The 22,917-nt window shown below is 41.3% G+C and overlaps 3 protein-coding genes across 3 annotated transcripts; 2 read left to right on the top strand and 1 right to left on the bottom strand.

The window, feature by feature from the left end:
- Window positions 1–1,285: 1,285 nt before the first annotated feature.
- On the top strand, window positions 1,286–4,514 carry LOC308135275 (uncharacterized protein; the record flags this gene model as incomplete). Its single annotated transcript, XM_080503175.1, has 2 exons — window positions 1,286–1,339; window positions 3,244–4,514. 2 exons carry the CDS (start codon window positions 1,286–1,288, stop codon window positions 4,471–4,473), a joined length of 1,284 nt encoding a protein of 427 aa, XP_080359301.1. The 3' UTR covers window positions 4,474–4,514.
- A 7,059-nt stretch (window positions 4,515–11,573) lies between these two features.
- On the bottom strand, window positions 11,574–15,661 carry trappc6bl (trafficking protein particle complex subunit 6B, like). The gene is made up of 7 exons (XM_080503201.1): window positions 15,544–15,661; window positions 15,078–15,175; window positions 14,861–14,928; window positions 14,553–14,670; window positions 13,485–13,568; window positions 13,259–13,352; window positions 11,574–12,818 (listed from the first exon to the last, which is right to left on the bottom strand). Exons 2-7 carry the CDS (start codon window positions 15,171–15,173, stop codon window positions 12,787–12,789), a joined length of 492 nt encoding a protein of 163 aa, XP_080359327.1. The 5' UTR covers window positions 15,174–15,175; window positions 15,544–15,661; the 3' UTR covers window positions 11,574–12,786.
- Window positions 15,662–15,973: 312 nt separating this feature from the next.
- Window positions 15,974–18,509, top strand: bloc1s3 (biogenesis of lysosomal organelles complex-1, subunit 3). Its single transcript, XM_080503187.1, has 4 exons — window positions 15,974–16,179; window positions 16,829–17,012; window positions 17,210–17,310; window positions 18,002–18,509. The coding sequence occupies exons 1-4, from the start codon at window positions 16,066–16,068 to the stop codon at window positions 18,197–18,199; spliced, it is 597 nt and encodes a 198-aa protein (XP_080359313.1). The 5' UTR covers window positions 15,974–16,065; the 3' UTR covers window positions 18,200–18,509.
- Window positions 18,510–22,917: the final 4,408 nt, after the last annotated feature.

Here is a 22,917-nt window from a genome sequence, read left to right on the forward strand (position 1 = left end):
GAGTAATGTCAACATGTTCCTGCCAGGTTCCAAGCTAACCATGGGCAAGGGCAGGAGTCACCCTGGACAGTCCACTTGTCCACCATAGTCTAAACGCAGAGAGACAAAAAACATGCATGTGAGGTCAATTGGTGACCCTAAATTGCACCCTCAGTGTGAACTGGCGTGTGTGTGGTTGTCTGACTGTGGAAGCAAACTGGAGTACCTGGAGCAAACCCACGCACACCTGAAGGGAAGCATGCAAACTCCTCACAGAAAGGCCCAGCAATAATTTCCAGTGCATCTCAATCATTTGAGATCTATTCATTCACCTATACCTTCAGTCAGGTGTGAATTGAAACGCATCTGTTAACAGACTAATTGCAAGACATATGACTGAATTTACAAGCACATGTTGTCATACTAATTTATAACTGATGTATATTTTACATAAATATATTTCAAGAATGTCCCTTTGGGATTTATAAAGCATTTCTTTTCTTTTCTTTTCTATTCTGTTTGGGGAAAGCACGTGTTGAAACTATCTAATGGTAAAAAAAACAAAAAACAAACAAAGGGTCACTGAAACTTTTGGGAGATTTTATTATTTTTACTTTCATTTATTTCTCAATATTTACACATGGTATATTGTGTTGAACCTCATATTTGTGGCAGCTGTGGCTCACGTGGTAGAGTGGGTCGTCTCTAAGGCTGTGGGTAGATTCCTTCTATCTACATGTCGAAGTGTCCTTGAGCAAGACACTAAATCCCAAATTACTTGGGTACTGCTGAAATAGAGGAATATCACTATATGAGTGATTTCAATTCACCAGTTATTGTTTTGTTGTTGTTTGTTTTGCTAACTATATTAAATTGAACGTTGATATATGTACTTATTTTTGATTAGATTTTTTTATACAAACTTTTTGTACGATATCAAAACTTTTTTGGGGCCGATTCTGGCCCCTGGACCGTTTGACACCACAACTGTAGTGAAAGTGTTCCTTCTGTGGTTGTGTGTGTGTGTGTGTGCATGTGTGTGTGTGTGTGCGTGTGTGTGTGGGGGGGGGTTGATCCTGCAGCACTCGGCTGGACTTCGATGGAGTGGGTGTGGCCCAATTCCTCCACGAGCCTGGTGGGCGGGGCTAACCGCGCTGTGAGGTTTTAAATCCACACGTGGTGCGGCTCGAGCTTGTTTAGCTGCGGCACAACAACCAGAAAGTTCGGAGCGACCGATGCCAGCTTGCCCGCGTCTGTCTCTGCCGCGGCGGCCGCGATCGGAGCCAGGGTTTCACAGCTCAGCAGAATGCCATCTTACCTCCTGAACCAGTTTGCGGACCTGGAAGAGATGATGTGCAAGGTAATAAAAGAAAAAGAAAGAAAGAAAGTTGGAACCAAGCAGAAAAAAAAAAAAGTTGGCTAGCTGGGAGGGGGTGGAAGATAACGTTAGCTCTTTAGCTTTTTGCTCTTTTTACTTATTTTAGTTGCAGATACAACTTATCTGCTGCTTTAAATATCATTTTTGTAACGCCTTGTGTTTGTCCTGACAGTGAAATTTGACATTTGTCTGAAGCTAACTGGTCACATCGTGGCATCGTAGTCGATACGTGACCATAGTAATATCGCCTAACCTGCTATTTGTGGCTGATTTAATTGTGTTTTGTTGTAGTTTATCAAAGGCCTCTGAAGTAAAGTGACGAACGTACACAAGTTGAGTTAAACCCATCAAATTGAAAAAAACAACTTGTGAGAGATGGACTTTTAGCTAGAAGTTCAGGTACTGGCTGGTTCCACTAAGAAACAAGTACTTTAATGCTATATGTGACTTTTAAGAACAGTTTAAAGCACTGCTAGTGTTTAACAACAACAACAACACATAAGAGTGCCTTTGTTTATTATCCTAAACCAAAAGGTGTGTGTGTGTGTGTGTGTGTGTGTGTGTGTGTGTGTGTGTGTGTGTGTGTGTGTGTGTGTGTGTGTGTGTGTGTGTGTGTGTGTGTGTGTGTGTGTGTGTGTGTGTGTGTGTGTGTGTGTGTGTGTGTGTGTGTGTGTGTGTGTGTGTGAGAACAGAAGTACAACTTTATCACAAATGATGCTATTCCTCACAACAGGGAACTAAAAACAACTCCTCTACATCATATGAATGTGTGACCAATTAGACCGTGACTGATTATTCATTGAGTGAATTAGCAGCTGAGGCGTCACTATTTACCTTTACAGCAGCATTAGTTGCACAAAAAAGTTTTTAAAGTTACTTGCACAGACATGGTTTTGTTTAGATCAAGGACCTCATTTTGATTCAGTCAAATGCCTTCATGCAGGTATTGCATGATGGATAAGCAGCATTATATTATGAGGGGAGAAAGAATATTCATGGTGTTTAATTTTGATTGAATTATAAACGGGGGAAAAAATGATAAAGAGTTAAAACTAAAAGGTCTTAGACGAGAGTTGATGGTGTTCAGCACAGATAAGGATGTGAGGCCCTTCAGTTGTACAACCATGTGGAGGTTTGCAGTGTTTACAGCAAAGAAGTCGACAATAATGACCTGACAAACTCACTGAAAAGATGTGGAGGGAGTAGGCCTATATTGAATAAACAATGCCGCAAAGGGTTGTTGGGGGAGGGTGGGGTTTACTATCTTTTGCTGTGTGTTCACTAAAGCAATATCATCCTTGTGATGTTTACTACATCTGCCCCCTTTTCCAAGATAACCTCATCCTTCAATATCTGGTGGTTCAATAGTGCTGTGTTTTTGACCACACTGAGAATCAGCTGTGTGATACTGCTGAATCTTGCGTGACTGGACAGTCCAGTACAAAAGTACTGATGGTTCCCACTGCATCACTAATGCACTGTGATTGCGATATCAACATTTGCAACCTACATAGGCTGACTAAAAGTCTATAAATTGTTTCCGTGCATTCATGCTGGCCATGTCACGACGCGCCATCATTTCAACATGACATCATACCTGGTGGCAGCAGGGAAGTGAGAAGCACTAAAACCAAACAGAGACTTGAAAACAATAAAAATGGGATCACAATGTGCATTACAAATCATATCACAATCGCAATGCTCGACCACAACATTGCGCCTTTAGATAATTCAGCCTTCTCTGTTTCTCTAGTTTTTTACTGTTGAGTTATTTAATATCACAACCAATGTATTTATCATTTTTGTTCATGTACTTAAATTGATTTAAAGGTGTAAATGTCTTGAGATTTTTTTTTTTGTTGTTTGTTTGTTTTTTGTCTGTACAGCATTTTTTTAATCTGGACCTGAGAGAGCCCAACGGATTGCTGCCGTCCCTCGGTCTGGCCATGGCGGCGTCGGGCTCAGTCGGCGAGCCGCGCAGAAACGCCTCGTCTTCTCTCTCCTGCCTCCCGTCCGAGCCGTCGGACAGTGTTTTTCTCACCTCCAGCCGGTGGGAGCAGCAGTCCCAGAGTCCTCTGCCCCCACGGCTTGGCAGTTCCACTCAGTGGGGAAAGTCTGGCTTCCCATTCCAGCGCTCGGTCAGCATGGTCGAGACGAGCAGCGCCTCGGCAGCCAGTCTGGGCTGGCTCGGCGCCGACATCGGCGACATCGATCAGGCTGCGCTGAACGCCAGCTCCTCCTGGTCGGTGTCCTCAACCTCGTCGTCGTCCCGCTACAAAACTGAACTGTGTCGCTCTTTTACCGAAAGCGGCACGTGCAAGTACGGCGGCAAGTGCCAGTTTGCGCACGGGCCGGAAGAGCTGCGAGATCTCAACAGACACCCAAAGTACAAAACCGAGCTGTGTCGTACGTTTCACACCATCGGCTTCTGCCCCTACGGGATGCGCTGCCACTTTGTCCACAACGGCGAGGAAGAGAACAAACTCTCCCTCTCTCGCTCGTCCTCGTCTTCCTCCTCCAGCATCCCCCATCAGCCGCTCTCCTCCTCCTCCTCCTCCTCTCGTCCCCACAGGCCCCCTCTCATCAGACAGAGTTTCAGCTTCTCCGGGTTCCCCTCCGCCCCTCAGCCTGCCCTCATCGGCCCCGCTGCCGTAGCTCACGCCCCCATCGCACGCGCTCCCTCGGCCTCGCCGCCCTCCTGCGCCGACGTCACCGACCTTCTCTCCCACGTGTTCCTAGAGATGGACTCTGGTTTCGAGGCCTCCCCGACCTACCAGCACCTGCCCCCGTCCGCGGGACAGGCGGCGGCGGCGGCTGATCCCAGGTCTCCGTTCCTGCCCTCCCCTGACTCTGGCTTCTCTCCCTGCGCGCTGTCTCCCACTAGCTCCCCCCCGCTGAGGCGGAGCCCCGGTGCTGCGGCCGTCCCCTCGGAGCCGCTGGGCACCCGATCCCTGTCCTACACGTCCCTGTCGGATCCCGATCAGGACAGAAGCAGCTCCACCAGCTCGCTCAGCGGCTCAGATTCCTGCGGCGGACCCGGCGACGGCAGCGGCAGACGCCTGGCTGTGTTCAGCCAGCTGTCGGTTCCTGAGGACGCCGCTGGATTCTACCTTTAGCCTGCGGCGTGCACACGTCATGCTTTACACACACACACACGCGCACATCCAAAAACACAGCGCTCACACACCGAGACCACCTCGACTACACTTCTGACCGACGACCTTCTTGGCTCCTCTGGCGCCGAAGCCAATAGAGGCTTGGTGACTGACTCATGGATCTCTACCAATATAATGTCCTTGTCGCGTGTTGAGGCTCAGACCAGAGTGTCGCCGTCACTCTGCTCTGATTCGTACATATCAAGCTAGATGTTTCAAAGTGCCACGAAGTCTCGAGTCTTTTCTTTAAAGATTTTGTAATCACTATGTGATCGGTCTGTTCACACCTTTCAATCACTTGAATCGACATCAAATGATTGTGAGAAAAGCCAAAGACATCATTTCGTAGTGTAAACGTGATTATGGCAGCATGTCGACGCCCTCACACACAAAGTGACCAATGTTTTGGAGTTATTCCATCGACGGTACACCAGATTGTTTATAAGCTCGTGAAATATTGTTTTCCTTTTAACTGTCCAGTCTGATGTCGTGTTTTGATCGCCGGCCTCAATCTGAATGTTTTTAAGCCGGCGTGCCCCTCGGTGTCGCGTTTGTTGAGACGAGATATTCTGGTTGATTTTCAGCGAAGTGAGACACTGAGGTGTTTGTGTGTGAGAGATGTGGCTCTTGTTGTTGACAAACTTCCTCCGCATGAGGATGTAAAGGGTTGAAAGCTTTGGTTCGGTGGACTGAGTTATTGATGACATTTCATCACATTGTTAAACGTTAGAGCTTCAGTTTCAGGGTCTTTTGGATCTGATGTAAAGTTTCTTTGTTGTTGTTTTTTTTTGTGTTTTGTTTGATGTGTTGTGCTGATTTGTATTTCAGAAACATTCCCAGATTTTTTTTTTTCCTTTTCTCTCTCTCGCCCACCGGAGCTCCATTACTTGTTTGAATGTGTTCTTGTGCTCCTCGCCCTCTTGTTGCCTTTCAGTGTTATTACCCAGCATCCTCTCTGTTGAGGCTTGGTAGTGTTACGAATGTGCTGCGTCCCGGACCCCCCTCCCCCCGCCGTCTGTGTTACAGGGGGGGGAAGAGCCAGCAGAGTTACTGTAGAGTTTAGGGTTTTTACAAATGTTTCCTCTGCAGCTGTGTGGACACACAAATGTCCTTTGTCTATTTAAAAATGGCTTTTTCATCGACATGTTTGAGGGCTGGTTTAGAGGTTGAAAAAGTGATCAGCTTTAGTAAATTAATTTCTTTAATTTATTTTAATGTATTTATAGAGGACTTTAGACCGAGTTTAATATATTTTGGGGGGTTTTCTGCTTTTTTGTACTGGAAATAAACTTTTTTTTTTTTTTTAAACTGACTCTGCTTAATCTTCTTGCATGTTCAGTCTTAAGTCTTGTTTACTTTTTCGCCCTGATCTGAATAAAGCAGAATACAATATATTTGACTTTTTTTTTTTTTTTTTTTTCCTCCAAGCCCTTTTTTAATGCTAGCTTAAATCATTACGGTCAAAACTACAGTCTGTGAATATTTTGAGGTCAAGGTTTTTCATAGTTTCCAATTAATCTAAAACGTGTGGGGCTTTTTCGTTTTCATAGCTGAAGCGACTTGCGTCTTGAGATTCGACTGTATATGGCACGTTGAGGGTTTTCATGCAGCGTGCAGGAAGGAAGCAGGAAACCAGTGAACTGTCACTTCTAATTTTTATTTCATGTCACCATGGCTCGGTGAGATGAAACGATTCGAAAACGAGAGCGAATGGGGACAGACAGAAACCCCCTGCCACAAATGGCACAACATCAAATTGTGAAAAGAAATGAAGTTTTGCTTCATTTTATAAACCAAGCGCATGAGAGACTCACTTTTAATTCTGTTGTCTAGTTCATTTAAATAGCTTTTTTTTTTTTTTAACCACATTATATGCCAGAAGTTTTAAAGATGTATCAACCAGAGTACGGGACATTTTCCAGAGATGTGGGGAGAAATATTGACTTCTTTTAAGCCTATAAAGAGAGAAATGTTTGATTCTTCAGTTTAACAGCTTGTTTTCAGTACTTGTATTGCTTATGTCACACAGAATAATGGTGTACAATTCTACTGCCTCACAAATGTTTCGAAAACATATTTTTAAGTTTCAGGTGGCGTTTCAATAATAATTTCCAAGTATTTCAGTGAGTGCCCCAGGAAGGCTTGAATAGATAAAAACAGGAGGAGGCCGTATGAATAATTCAATAAATGCCAAACATTAATAGGCTAAAGTGAGGTCTTGAAGGTTACAAACGACAAATGCGCTCCACTGAAATCCTGCATCCTAAGATTTTCAAGCATGTATTTATTTTGGTGCCTTTTTGCAAATTTAAACTTATTTTAAGTATATTTTCAGTTTGTGGAGTCATCTGTGTGTGTGTGAGGATTTTGTGTGGAGATATGAAGTCCTTTGTGTGAATTTTAATCTGGACAGTCTTGGATATCCTCGCGTATGTCTTTTTTTTTTAACTCTCCCTCGCTGATTCCACTTTTTGTTCTCCTCCACTCTTTTCTTCACATCCCTCTTTGCCCTAATTCAATCTTCCAACCGAGGTGACAAACACAAGGGCACAAACCCTCTGAGCCAGGTTAAACCACGCTATATTTATTCAGTGCCAATGGTGGAAATTGGACACTCGCTCTCTTCACTTCCATAAAACACGGGAAAAACAGCCATGCTTAATAAAATTAAAGTAAAATGAGAGGCCGAGGCCTAAAATGCGTGCTCCCAGCTAACCCTGAAGGAATCTCTCTTTCACGCATACACACAAGGGCTATTATCTTGTCACTGTTAACATGAGATGGGCCGGCCGTCTGGGAGTGATTAGTGGTGGTGAAGGGGTTGGAGGCATGTGTGTGCTTGTATGGTTTCTGTGCGTTTGTGTGCCGCATTGTGTCCTATAGACAGTCTCCCACACTCTTGCCCTGTGGGACTTAGGAAAGGCAGGCAGATGGCTGCATTCAGGTCCACTGCAGGTCAACATATGGCCCCAAGAGACAAAGTTTGTAGTGTGTGTGTGTGTGAGCAAGAGCAAGAGAGTCTTACTTTGACTATGCATCAGTGAAGGGAGCTGAAAGAGTTGGTGAGATGGAGACGGAGGAAGAAAAATAAAGTAGAAAGAAGTTAAGTAAAAGGAGGATGGGTTGTGCCGATGAATGTATCCGTCACGTTCTTACATCAGACTGAGCAGAAACGTAAGTGGTTCTTTAGAGGCGGGTTAAAACTGAAATGGATACGACATACATTGGTTTTGGTCTGAAACTTTCAAGATCCTTGAATCTAAAAGTCTAAAGCAAATTGGTGGCAGCACATCTTTAGTCAAAATGTTTATTTTGTTCATTTTCTATCACAGTTGTGGAATAAAGACATTGATTGCTTGGTTATTTTTACATTAACTTGATACAAAACAGCCAATAAAGGAAATATATAACGTATATATTAGAAGGAAATCAAATGTCTAACAACCTTAAGTCGGGTTAATGTGGTATACATAAATGGATGGATTAATATTACCTTTGGAAAATAAGGGAAACAAATGTTAATCGCCATGAGAGTTTTACCAAACTTTCGTGGCTCCTTGTTCACTCAGTTAATGAAAACCCAAGCTTATATAACTAAGACTTTTACGGTTCAGTAATTCGTACTTTCTATAATTAGTTATCAAACATCAAATGTGAGCAAGATAGAAAAGCTAATTACAATCAAAGGGAGTTTGGTTTCCCCCCCCTGAAATAATGAAAACACTCTTAAAGTTTAGCAACATCGATTGGATCTGTTTCATTCAGATCAAACAGTTTTACAGTTAATTTGTCTGGATGCTCTGGAAGGGAAATGTCCTTAAAGGTCATTAAAGGGAGCAAAGTTACTCATTAAAGTTCTTTCTGCTATAAAACATTCAAATGATAAGGTTTTGGAAAACAAAGAAGGCAGAAAATCTAATCTAATTTTTATATTTTTTTTTTCAAAGAAAGTAGCATCAGGTAACATTTAGCTTCACGACAGCTGTAAAAATCAGCCTGATCACTTCACTGCTCATAACTTTATTTTTCCTCGAGCTCCACACATTTCCAGGGCGTGTACTTGTTACTCTTTGTATAGCTTTTTCATTAAAGAGAAACCAAACTGATGGTAGAAACGTCTTTGTAAACGGCGGTTTCAACTTGTGATTTGAGTTTGTTCCGGTGGATTTCTTCGCTGTGCCGCGGGAAAAATGCTCTGCGGGGAAACTGAACCCGGATGAATTGTCTCTCTCAGGTTCTCACACCACAAAAGCCTGGAGGCAGCGTCTGTGGACAGTGTTGCTGAAATGTAGCAAGTCATCAATTTGAGGGAATGAATGCTGGTTTTACTCTCATACACCCCCCCAACACATTTTTTTTTCTTTCCTGCAGCCCTTGAACACACCCTCTGCTCCTCCCCCTCCTCCTCCTCCTCCTCCTCTCTCTCCATTCATTCATTCTTCTTTGTGAGTGTATTTGGTGACACACTGCTGCAGGAGGAAGGGGAGCAGAGTCCTGTAATGGCACTAAACAGCTGCTGGAGATCTCTTATCATCATCATCATCATCCCTCAGTTCCCAGATTCCCTCACTCAACACGTTTTGAGGCCTTTCGGTTCAGATGAGACGCAAAAGTCGTGTCCCTCTCTGCTCCTCTTCATCGTTCACTTTTCCTCCGCTGCTTCCTCTTCACCCCCGACTCCCGAAGCCTCTAATAAACTTCTCCTCTCGACCTTTCATCTCCCACCAGCCTCCTGTAGAGGCTCTTCATTCCCTCCATCTCATTTTCCTCCCTCAACCCCCCCCCCCCTTCTGCGGACTTTCTACAATCCTTCCCCTCTCCCTCTTTCCTCTCTAATCCCTCCTGATTTTTCTTTCCACGGAGGATTTGGGATAAGTGTTTAATGGGTTGCAACAAATGGGCAAAAGAGTGGGCCTATAGTCAGGTGCAGCACATTTATACAGACGCCAAACTCAATTTCCTTCGCCGTCCCCCTACTTCTCACAGCATTCCTGGATTTGTATGAACCAACACATAACCTTGTGCCACTTCTGACGCACTGTGTGCACACCAGCCGCTCGCACTTCTAACCAGGGATGTTTTTTTGTAATTTTAAGCTCATTTTAAGGACTCTCATCCTGGGAGCCTACACACACACGTGCACAAAAAAGGAACCTGCTTTCTGAGTACCTAACGTAGTATTGTTGTACTACACTTTGATGATGCTGAAGGACACGCAGAAAATAGATGTTCAAAAGGAATGACGTAACGCAGGCTGAAGTATCCGTACTCCCAGCCTCTCGGAACACACTAAATCCTGTACTTCCCCATTACACAGCCCACTGTGAGCCTTTTAGTAGACCCCATGAGCATCGTTTGGTCTTCTGGAGTAAGTACGCATGTCTGGATTTAAAATACCTCGTGGCCAGTAAATACATACATAACTAACGGTTCCACCTTTGTTTAAAATGCAGAAGAATCCCTCTTAACAATGTTCATATTGTTGGCCTGTAAGACTTCTGAAGCCTTCAGCATGCATATTTCTTATGCTTATGTCACTCAACCAGCTAAAAGGGTGCTGCAGCATCTTGTTTCCAGCTGCTGTTCAGTGCTCAGTCTGTTAGTTCTTCTGCTTTCACTGAAACAGGGCGACACTTGGTGGGCAAATCTGGAAAAGCAGTTTAATTTCTTTTAAATGGCAATTTAGATTTGGTGTCTATAGACTGGTTACAAAGAGTGAGTGCTGCTGTCCATTATTGTCCAAGATAACAGGTTGTTTTTTTATTTTGTTTGTTTTTGTAACAGTTTTTGCATTCGAGTGTGTGTTTTTGATAGCACTGAGAAGTTCATGTTTTAAGCTTCAAGGTTGTGACGCGCACATGTTCGTTCTGTGTCGTCTTGGGAGTAACCCTATTGAGTATTATGTGGTAGTTCTGGTATTTTTGTGGAAATGCTTTGATTCATAAATGATCTTGGAGTTATAAGAAGTATACATACCAATACTAGAGACTGAACCCTCTTGCTGGCCTGTTTGGGTCTGCAGACCTCATGTTTGATATCCCTGGTCTGTAGAGTCAGTCCACATTAGCTGAAAAACATTTTTGGCTCAGTATACAGCTTCCACTGGGACATCCTAAATGATGGAAATAGACATTATGGTGAATAATAATACAATTTACACGAGAGTAATTAGTGTCACAGCAGATTGTGCAATTATGAAAATGAGCATTGACATCAGTTGAAGTGGCGAGCTCATACGGAAAGAACTTTATTGTGTAAACGTTTTACACTGGTGGCAGTGAAACACTGGAGCACAATTGCGCGTGCTGCATCGGAACTGACACACAAAGCAAAACCACAGGATCATCCGGTAACACCAGCAGCCATGCCCACGTGCTGCCATATGAACCTGTTACCAGACAGGCGTCGCGTAGGAAATACAAATGTCACTGAACAGAGATGAGGTGAAGAGGAAAGACATTGTGAGGACAATATATTTAAACATTTCTGTGGTTTACAGTGCCATAAAGAAGTGTCTTCCTGTTGAAAAACGTATTGCCAATTGTTTGAAGTGGATGAGGAAATTGATTTTTTTTTCTTTATCATTGGTGTCATGGTGTGAACACTTTCCTCAAAGTGACAATAGAGAGTAGTTTGTTTTCACTGGACATAAGTGGATTTTCTACAGGTACATCACTTTTCTCCAAAAGTCCTATGTGTTTGGGGTTAATTATATTATGGCAGTGACTAAAACTACAAAAGTAACAATGTAAAGTTGTTGGGATTTTTTGTGTGGAGAAGTGCAAAACTGACCACTATCATATGGCTTTCTTTCATTGGATTTCCATAAGCTTTAATCAAATCTTGTGTCCAGTATTAAGTGTCCTACACTGGTCTGCATTATGTGTAAGAGTGGTTGCTTAACATTCCTTTAATCAGGTGACATTGCGCGCTCACTGGGAGTCGCAGCGGCTTTTCCAAGCTAAATAGGCAAAACACATCAGCGTTTAGAGCCGTTACTTAAACAAATTGCAAAAATTGTATCCAAACAATTTTATTGCGTTGCACAGAAATTGTTCATGTCTTCTGACGACACAATAGTTTCAAAAACTGTGCTAATTTCAGTCATGAAACAGCTTTGTTTTACAGCACTGTACAGCCAGAAGAATTTCACACAACAGAAACGACAAAAAAGACAAAGTAGACGAGACACAATGTGGCAACAATGTGAAAAACTGAAAAAACAGCAGACATAAAAACCAGTAACAGCTTTTTGTCTCCCTCGAGTGGCACAAAGAAGCAATAACCAGCTTGTGATGTTTTCAGGTCCAAGTAGGATTTCAGTTCAGGTGTGAGAAAGTAAAATAAATAATACAAACTGCATATATTTACAGCCCAACAGTTAGAACTCTCAGTTGTGAGGAGAATTTTATACACAGTGGGTTTCCGCCCAATAAGTAATGTAAACCAGACATTTGTGTGAAGTATCTCAATGACTTTAATTTAACTTCTTTTTAATTCTTGAGAAAAAATGACAAAAATAAATAAATGGAGGTGAACCTAAAAGTACAAGAAGAGTAACATTTCTATTATCTATGGACCCAAATATCAACTTGCATTACCGTTTGTAAAGCTCTTGTGCGTCTCATCCTCCACTGTCGAAGACTCACATTTTGCCCTGAACTGTAATTTAATGGCCACCAGCATATGAGAAACACTGCTCGAAGGCAGAACGAAGCACCGACTCCTGGATGGAACTTCTTTGTGCGTTTACAGAAACACAAAAAGATAAATAATGAGCCTGACACGGCGTAATAATTCTCAAAGGTTCAAGCACTGCCGTTTTAAATTTGTGCTCAACACAATGGCAAATCCTGAACGATAGAAACATTCAAAATAAAGGTTTAACAATGAGCGGATTGGAGTTAATTCTGTTTCTTGTTTTTGCATGAAGACTCCTCGTTTTGTGAAGTAAACATTACAGAGACAACACACGTGATTGACGACACAAATTCACATTCTCACATTCTATCAGAGGCCAACCACTCACTTCTATCCAAACACAGCCAGGCAGGCTCCACCAATTCAAACTGAAAACAAGAACTTTATACAATATACATATATATACCTTCGCTGACCATTTGTGACCTTGTGGTCGGCAGAGTAATCAGAGTATATTCCATTTTAACCACGTGATACGAGTCAGGCTGATGGGTCACTCCCTCCGCGGCGGTTCAGCTGGTAAACAGGAACTTCCTTTTCACTGCTCGTCAGGACGAGAGTCGGACGGTCACGTCACAACTTCTGGATGACCACCTGAAATTTACCTAGACAGACGAGATGTGGGAGACGGCGACCAGAACAGTTCAGTTTCTGGAAATTAGTGTTGCGACGAAGCACAAAACATACAGAACGCACATATATACACGACATTTAAAAATCAAAGAGGGAACGACATCTGAAACGACATCGGTAGCAGCGACTAAATAGAAGCGTAAAATAAACTAAAATCAGCTATAAAATAACAGATCGGTACAAGGGGCATCAGTGCATATTATAAATTCCTGCGATGATGTGAGAAGCCACTGGGACGATTGTACCTCCATTCTGTGGGGTAATAAATGAGTAAACAGCTTTAGTACTCTGCTTTCTGGTCATTTTCTGGATCAAAAGACTTATTTTTTTAAACTATTTGATCAGCAAGTGATCAGCAATGAGCATTTGATGACGTCCCACTCTATCAGAAACGTGATTGGACGACACTTACAAGAGGGCATGACGGAGACCTCGGCTGTCACCACACTGTCCAGGCCGAGGTTGGACAGAGCTCCTCTCACCACACCACAGGAAAAAGCAAGGTACTGTGAGAAAAGAAAAGGAAATGATTTAGCTCAAAGTAATGACGGAGAAATTCAGATTTATTTTATTGGGTGACTCTTTCTTCTTAATCTCCTGCAGGTTGAAGTTTAATATGTGTGAGATTGAAAACTGACCTTCGGGGCCTGATCCAGGTACTGTTTTCCACTGGAGAGCTGAGTCAGCAGAGCAAACTTGTTATCCTGCAGAACGTAGGTACCCTGTAGAGAGACAAATACAATTAAAACCCTCCCGACAAGCTGTCACTGGCAATAAATGTGATTTTGTTTTATTTATTATCCGATTGGATTTTATAGAAATGAAGGGTCTCTGACCAATAACACCAGTGGGCTCTCACAGACTCTGCTTGTTTACTTAATGGAATGACAAATGGCGCATGCAGATTCTGGCCCCCCCCCAAAAAAGTCATGTCATTCTACTCTCAAGACAATAAGTGTGGGAGCCAAGCTTATTGATCCTTCGTTGTCTGCTCTTCACATCATTGTGAAGCAGAATTCACCAAGCATTGGATTGTTGACGCACTGATAGGGAATGTGAGCTGGATTTTACTTTTCCCTGATGATGTATTACTGCAGCAGTAATCAAATCAAATGAGGTCATACGACCAAGTCAAGTTGACCTGATTCAATTAGCTTTGAGGTGCCTACTGAGTTGAATAAGAATATACATAGACACATACAGTTAAGTGATCTATTATAAATTATTAGACATTACAAGTCTCTTTCCCCACAAAAAACACATTTTCATAAGATGGCTCAGTAATCTGAAAAGGTTGGACAAAGAGTTAAAATCGAATGAAGGATTAAGTACAGTAAATACAGTATGCCTTATTATTCAGATTTTAAAGCATTATTTGTTGTTTTTTTTGCATTTTCTCTGTGCTGTTATTGTACCGGGTTGGTTCAGTGGTTTGCGTTCTCATTTCCCAACGAGAATGTTATGGTTTCAAATAGCAGAGTTTGCATGTTCTCTCCATGTGTTTCCTCCAGGCACTCCGGTTTCCTCTCACAGTCCAAAAACATGCATGTGAGATGAATTGACAACCCTAGATTGCCCCGAGGTGTGAATGTGAGTGTGCGACTGTTTCTGTGTTTGCACTGTGATGCACTGGCGACCCGTCCAGGATGCACCTGCCCCTCGCTGGTATCTGCTCCATTATAGAATACGGATGGATGTTATTTTACCTGATGGTTCGTTCTTAGGTTGTCGATCTGCCTCCTGAACACTTTAGTCCAGAAGTCTTTACAAACAAACTTCATGATGTCCAGCTCATCTTTAAAGCTGGGGGAGTCCCTGGTTAACCTAGCGAAGAGCAAATACCCACACTTTCAGCAACTCACGTCATTTAACCGTGTGTGTGTGTGTGTGTGTGTGTGTGTGTGTGTGTGTGTGTGTGTGTGTGTGTGTGTGTGTGTGTGTGTGTGTGTGTGTGTGTGTGTGTGTGTGTGTGTGTGTGTGTGTGTGTGTGTGTGTGTGTGTGTGTGTGGTCTACCTCTCGATGAGTCCTTGACCCACTCTGAAGCCCATGCCCTCCAGTACTGAAACACAGACAGCTCGGTCCTGCAGAGAAGCAATTGAACAGGTGTCAGTTTCATGTGCAGATACAGATTCTCTTTAACTCTGGTCTTTACATAAAATGGTGGCAGTGATTTGATCCCAGCCTCTCCATTGAGGATGAGATGAAGCTGAATGAAAGTGTTACGACTCACCTTATTGTCGAGCTCTCCTTTACTGGACTGTTGCTCTTTGTAAATATGCGATACGATCTCCATATGGAGGAACTCAAACAGAGCCTCGTCTGCCATTTCTAGAAACACACACACACACACACACACACACACACACACACACACACACACACACACACACACACACACACACACACACACACACACACACACGCAGTTTAAAATAGATTTTTGTATCGACTCCAGAAAGAATAACCAGCAGCAAATAAAAAATAACCAGCAGTAACTATAAACAGCCTGGATCTGAACATTAGCATTAGCTAGCGAGATCAGTTAGCGTGTTGTTGTTTGGTCCCGACACAGAATCGCTCATTTTCCCGAATTTGGTATATGGAGGAAACTACCAACAAACTAAAACATGCACATGTGACCTACAATCAGCGAATCTAAACATATTTCAAAGAGTAAAGTGTCCAATCTGTTCTACCTGTCAAACACCCGTAGCAGCCGACTGTCGGTTTGACACTCGATATTCTCACCAGGGCATGCCTTCAAGACTAGCACAGGCGGTGTTAGCAGGCGTTAACCACTTAAGAATAACAATCCCTGTGGGGAAACTGATTTACTTGATCTGCAATAACAAGAGAAATCCCAAATAAATTTTCATCTACAAAATATTATCATTGATCAAACCTGTTAGGTGTTAGTTCGTATGTGCCCGCCCCTCTGCTTTAATGAGGGGAGAAACCATATAGCGGTATACGCTGGTGTATTTATATGAACGCCTTCCCGTGTGGTTCATCCAGTTGCAGTGCGTAACGTCATTTATCACGTGATAGTAATACTCGCATCGGATTGGATGTTGGAAAGTGAGCTGCTTCCGTTTGCTCATGTGATTTGTGTTTTGATGCAACAGTGAAAGTCTCACTTTTACAGCTGGAGAAAAGATGTATTCACCGTGAGAGTGTCGTTCACCCAGATTAATTTCTCACGGTTTGTCTGTGCAGTCATGTCCAGCAGGTACCAGATCGTGGTGCAGGGCGAGGCGTCTGAGACGGACTCGGATGATGAAGTGTACATTACCTCGCTGCCTGCGCCGCAGCCTGCCGCAGGAGGAGTTAAGGTTGGGACTTATTGTGTCACGGAGAGCTGATGGTGTGTGTTTTATTGTAGGATTTAATCCGGGTGCATATGCCAACCTGAAACAAAAAACGAGGGTACTCGTCTTTGACCACAAAGAGGAAAGGTTAAAGGTTAAAAAAAAAAAAAAACATCTGTCAGACAGCTGCAGCTCATCCGGAGTCCTCCCAACACAAATTGGGTGGAGCACATCAACACCCCAGCTTTAATCTCTCCACTGGCTGCTTGTGTGTCAACGGATCCACTTTAGAGTCTTACTTCTGGTCTGTAAAGCGCATGAATAGTCTCGGGCCTAAATACATCTCGGACTTGTAGAATATGAAACATCCCGACTCCGGAGGTCTTCAGAGGAGGTTTGTCGGTGCTCCCAGAGTCAGAAGAAACAAGGCAAAGCAGATTTTAGTTCCTACACTCCTCACCTGTGGAACAAATTTCCTGATGACACCCTTGCTTCTTTGAAATCAGGCCTTAACACATCATTATTTGCACAGGATTTCCATTAAACAATAGATGTGACTTTTATTTGACCTTTATCTGAATGCTTTTGCCATTTTATTTATTTTAATTTGATGCCTTCCATATTTGCTTTGTTTCAATCAATGCTTTATTTGAATCAATTTGTTTTGTCTCAGGTCCCCGGGGAGGCGTCTGAAACCGACAGTGAGGGAGACGCAGAGGAGGCCGCCAGGTCGTCCGCACTGAGCGAAAGTGCTCAGATCCTCAGGAGAGACCTGCCTCCTCTTATTGTGGTCAGAGACCATCCTGATATACAATCTGTAGTGGAGGACAGACCCAGCCCCACACACAGGCCGTTTGGTGAGGAATGTTGACATTAATAACAACTTATCAGCTTTTATTTTTATTTTGTTGCAGAGTGTAAGAAGCAGACAACTGTTGCCAACATTCACAATGGAGTGAATACAAATATTTGATCAAGTTTGCTGTTTCAGATGTTTCTATGGTTAAACTGAATTATGGCCAGTCCAGTAATTTTAATGTTACTTTGTCAACAGGGGACACTCTTTTACAACAGAAACTACAAGAGTCAAACCACCGGCTGTATTCCGACGTGGGACAAACAGTACGACAGATTTATGGCAATGCCAGCAAGGAGGTAAGTGAATTTCACTGCAGGGCATTTATAGGTCAACATACATAAATTAGCCATACATTTCCTCTAACACACCACTGCTGCAGTATTTAGTCTACCAAGCATATAAGAAAAGTAGTGAATCATACTTTTTAGAAAGGAAGACAATGGTCCTCTACCGATAGAGACTTGTAGATTAATGCAAACCGTTCTGAAGTTACCGTATTTATTACGTAATTGTAGTATCATTCAAGCACAGCGCTCATTTATTTGTGTATTTCAAAAGATGAGAAGACTATGGAAAATGTTTTTTTTCTGCCACAATTGACTTGAGATTGTTCACAGAAATGGAAAATGTCAAGTTTTGATAGTTTGATTTTTATGAGCCATCACTTAGTGCTATACGGGGGGGGGGGGGGGGGGGAATTACATTTCATATCAGGTGTTTTTCCAGTTTTTGCGGTTTTTAACAAGAGGCCGTAGTTATCACGATTAAATTGAGTTTCAGAATGATTTCTAAAAAGAATCCTCAAATAATGACCATCAGTATAGACCAGAAGTGAATGTCATAGCAATATAAATGTAAATGTAAACAGTACAATATTGTAATTTTACTACCGTAGTCTTAATTTCCCAAATGCTTCTCAGTCCTATTAACAGAAACTTCTGTTTACATAAAGAGTTTCATGTTGAGTCGACTCTGTTTTTGTAAAAGGTGCGCAGTGCGACGTCTCAGCTGAACGGATCCCAGAGCGCCATCATCAACGCCTCCCACAGCATCCGATTAATCCTGGATGACCTGAAGGCTGTGTCCGAGAAGATTGATATTATCACCAGCTGTCAGATCCTGCCTGATATCAACATTGATACCCCAAATAATTACCCTGCTGCTCGTGTACCTCAAACTAATTAGTACACATGATGTGTCTAAAGATATCAAAAAGTGCCACTAATATAGTGAGCATTGCTTATTATTATTTCTATTCTTAAAAGTATCTTCTATTTTTTGATGGGTTCTGAGAATCCAACTTTCTCAGATTTCTTGAATGAAATGGGATTGAAGAAGTTCAGTTCATGTGTAATACATTTAAAATATGTTGCAGTAACTGTTTTTGGAAAAAATAACTTCTAATTTGTTGTGATTTTTTTATAATGCACCCTTGGCTTACCAGTTGCTGATTTAAAATAAAAATCCAACTCTTTATTATTGATATAATATAACCTTGTTCCATAGATGTATATTGACTAACTTGTTAATACTTTTGTAAAATATGGCATTTTTGTTTGCCTTTGCTGTTTTTTCAGTGTTGAGATGGAGAGTAGTTGTCTTAAGTTTCTCTTTATGTTTGTTCTGAGTCTCAACATTGCAAAATAAATGTAATTGTATACGTTTCATTTTTCTTCGTTATTCTGAAAACATCTCTTTGAAACATGTTTGGGCTGAAATGATCATTTTCTTATATATATTGGAAGTCAGAATTATGTCTGCAGAAATGTAGGATGTCATTGAGCCATGATGCTCTGTTCACAAGAAGAAGACGAAGCCCTGAGTAGGTTATTTCACTTTCATTGAATTCATTTTATTTGTTAAAATCAAGCATCAATTTAAAAATCAAGCATTACTGCAATACTCCAAGGTAAAATCGTATAAGGAAACTCCACTCTGTTTACTGAAATAGCAAGATTGTGCTCCAAAACGGGAAAGTTCTTAAGGTGGAGGTGTCATTCTAAATGTAACAAATCAGTAAATCCAGCATTAATCCCACTTCTATCACTATAGGACTTCAGCTTTGGGGTCATTTCATCAGTTACAAACACAACTACAGTTGAATGCCAGTAAATTATTACATGAAATACCAGTCAAGTCAACAGCTTCAGAGATGTGAAATGTTACAATCTGTTGTTAATTCATCTGTGCAGTTTGGCGATGTGTCAGACTGGGGTGTAGATGTACACTAACACCACTACCAGCAGGTTGAGAACTGTGCCCACAATACCCACAATGCCCAGCAAGTGGTCAGGGTCCATATTGCATCTTGCTGATTCAGAAAGCGTCCTTACTGAGTTCTGAGCCTGGAAAGGAGAAATGTACAACGTCTTTATTCCTTTCAAAGGAAGCAGCAGGCATGAAATTACTGTTGCTGACATGTTTCAGCCACTTGATGGCGCTATGGGTGCACATAATGTGCTGAAACCAGCGAACGTTCTTTTGTTTTCTTTTTCTGTGCCCTCTCAACATTTTATATTCTGTATGGAAATACAAAGTATGTAGTTTGTCTCACATAGATATATCCATGAATGTAATGCAATTACAAAGTAACTTTGAGTTCAGGTGTGGATTTACCTCGTTTTAATTTATTGTATTCTATTTCGTTGAGACGATCATGCAGAGAACCCATCTTTTCCCTCATCTAATATATTAGAAAACATAAAGCAAATTCATTTGATTTAAAAGAGGAAAAAAAAACATTAGAATATGTATTTTTTTTGCCTCCAATACTTGATGCCTGATAAAAACATGTTAACCATTCACAGAATGCAATATATAAAGTATGGCTAACATAAATATAAATCAATTTTGATTTAATAATCTAATATTTAGTTTAGATCAGTCAAATCAACTATTGTATTCTATTCTATTCTATTCTATTCTGTCAGCACACTTTTCAAGGCCTGCAGTATCCCTATATGTGTATTTTTGGCCTTTCATCTAATGTTATGTTAAGACTTAATTTCAAAGGAAAATACATGATACAAATATATTTTCCTTTTTCCATCAGTCACTTGTAGCCGGTCGCATATTTCTCAACACCAATGGTGAGAATTAACTTAACATATCAAAAATGAGGATTAATCAGATGAAATAATAAAGTGATATTCATACTGTTGTCAGGTGAGATAAACTTGTATCAAAACACATATTGGTAATGTGTGTAATGGTAATGTGCACGTAAATAATGTTAGAACAGATACCACAAAATGTATAGAAACTGATAAAAAGTCCAAATGTATTCAATGGGATTCTATTCTGATCTATTTAGTGATAAACATACAGTACATATCTTAAGACCAGCAGTAGTATAATTTATGATCTGTCTAACGCAAAATATGAGGAATCTTAAAACAAAGTGACAGAACAGAAAAGACTAGGTATTAAGTGTCCTATGATTGAATCTATCACACATTAATTAATACAAATTTGTTAAAACCTACACAAAGCAATATTTAATAATTATGTCTGACACAGTAAATATAAATAATTGTATGTAATCTTTATTTGTTCAGTTCTTGTTCTATTCTATTCTACTTCTGCATGTATTTCTGGCCACCGTAGGTATAAATAACAACATTGTATATATGTATGTTATACATACTATACTTATACTCATACTATATAGTGTATGGGTAACCTGTTGTATCCTTTGCACCTTGGTGCAGCTCTATGTACATTAATGTCCCACATGTATTATGAGTAAAATACATAAGTTGATTCAGTGTGATATATTAATTCAATTGATTTCCTTATGATTTTATTTACAGTTGCATATTTTATTCTCTCAGTCTCCCCTCTTGCCTTATTTTGTTCTGAAGTGATCTTTCCTCCGAAAAAGGTTTCTGTTAAATTTTTATATACCTACCTCTCTGACATGTTTCTGTCCTCTGGCATCCCTCAGTTCCAGAGTGAGCTCCATGTGCCTCTTTCCAACCTCACTCACAGAGCAGCAAACGCCAATTCAGCCTTATTTCAGTCCAGACCCCGACGACACAGATCCAAATATTCACAAGGATGACAGCAGAGCTGTGTATAAAGCAGCTAGCTCTCAGAGTTTAAGTCTCCAGTGTCCTCTTTTCTCAGGGCACAGAGACCCACAGGTCTGTAATGAATGAGAGAGTGAAAAGATGCTGCTGTTTGCTTCTGTTGTGTATCTCAAGGCGTAAACTCACACAGAAGGCCAAAAAAGATGCTGAGCTGCCCTGTGTGTGTGTGTGTGTGTGTGTGTGTGTGTGTGCGTGCGTGCGTGCGTGCGTGCATGAATAGTACTTATGTTCATATTAGATCCTTACATTTTTATGTTGGTATGTGTGTCTGTGGAGTTTAGTCAAACTCAACTCAATTCAATTCCATTTTAAATATATAATGCCAACAGAACAATTCCAAAGCACTTTACAGAGAAACCCAACCATTCCACATGAGCGACAGTGAAGAGGAAAAACTCCCTTTTAAAATGAAGAAACCTGCAGACCTCCAGTCTCAGAGGAGAGTAAAGGACGACAGAGAGAGAGAGAGAGAGAGAGAGCAACATACAGATTGTTATAAAAGGAAAATGTTCAATGTCTCCGTTTTTGGGACACCCTGATCACATTTACCTGTGGAAAAATGTTAATGCAAATCACATTTCTCATAAAATATGAAGTTGGGTAATGTTTGCTCCAGCCTTGTTTACAACATTGTTCCACTTAAAAATATCATGCATTATGGAACAGAAACATACACAGAAAAAATACGGATTCATATTTGATACATTCAAAGCAGACAGAGGAGCAGCATCTTCAAAACTCAGGATGTTTTGATCTTCTGAAAAGTAAAATTAAAGCCTTGCCAGTGGAAAGGAATTTTGGTCCTTGGTCATTGTTGTACAAAGAGACGAACCAACAGGTTCAGTCGAGATGAGTCAGTCTGGGTAAAGAGATTCATGGCAGTCGTCTAAACCACAGAAAGTGTGTGTCTGATGAGTCAAATTCAGCTGTTCAAACATGTATCTGCGGCGGGCTTAAAACAGCTTATCTTCTTTTGCTATTACAAAATCACCAATAAAAACTCTCAAATCAAAGTTTTTCATTGGCTACGCCAAGTTCTTTATTCTTATTTATAAAACTACGAACTATTTTGTGAATATGTCCATTGGGCAGATTGGGAGAGTAGAAAATGATAAGCAGTCACTAAGAGAAAAACATGAATGTTTTCTGCATATTTAGGTAAGTTGAGGTGCATACATTTAAACATCCTTATTACAAAGTGTTGACAAATATGATTTTTTTAGTTTTTTATTTCCGATGTTCTTGCCAACATCTAACAAGAATGAGCCAGAATGTTCGACAATATTTCACCTATGCTGTGACAGAAAAGCCAAAGAAGTCAAATGAATTCGGTCTGTTGTAGATTTTGGTCATATAATAGCACAAAGTGAGATTGCCTGAATTTGCATTATTGCAAAAAAAAAAAAAGTGGGAGAAAATTAACTTCACAGAGGGCGAGAACAGCATTTTCTGCATTTTCACAAATCTATTATCTCGCTCTCCATTGGGTGTCTGTGTGTGTGTGCGTGTGCGTGTGTGTGTGTGTGTGTGTGTGTGTGTGTGTGTGTGTGTGTGTGTGTGTGTGTGTGTGTGTGTGTGTGTGTGTGTGTGTGTGTGTGTGTGTGTGTGTGTGTTCATCCATTAGTCCCAGCTGTGCTGACTGAGCTCCAGGCTTCAAGAGCTTCATGAGTGATGACTAATTTGGAATGAGGGCAAATACTAAAAACTCTACAGAGACTGCAACATCGACGTAATCACTAACCAAGAAAACAACACCATCCAAAGTGTGATGCTGACAGTGATAATTGTCTATTACACATTATTCTTTAACAG

This window comes from Blennius ocellaris, assembly GCF_963422515.1.
Source record: "Blennius ocellaris genome assembly, chromosome: 2".
In the NCBI taxonomy this organism is placed as follows: domain Eukaryota; kingdom Metazoa; phylum Chordata; class Actinopteri; order Blenniiformes; family Blenniidae; genus Blennius; species Blennius ocellaris.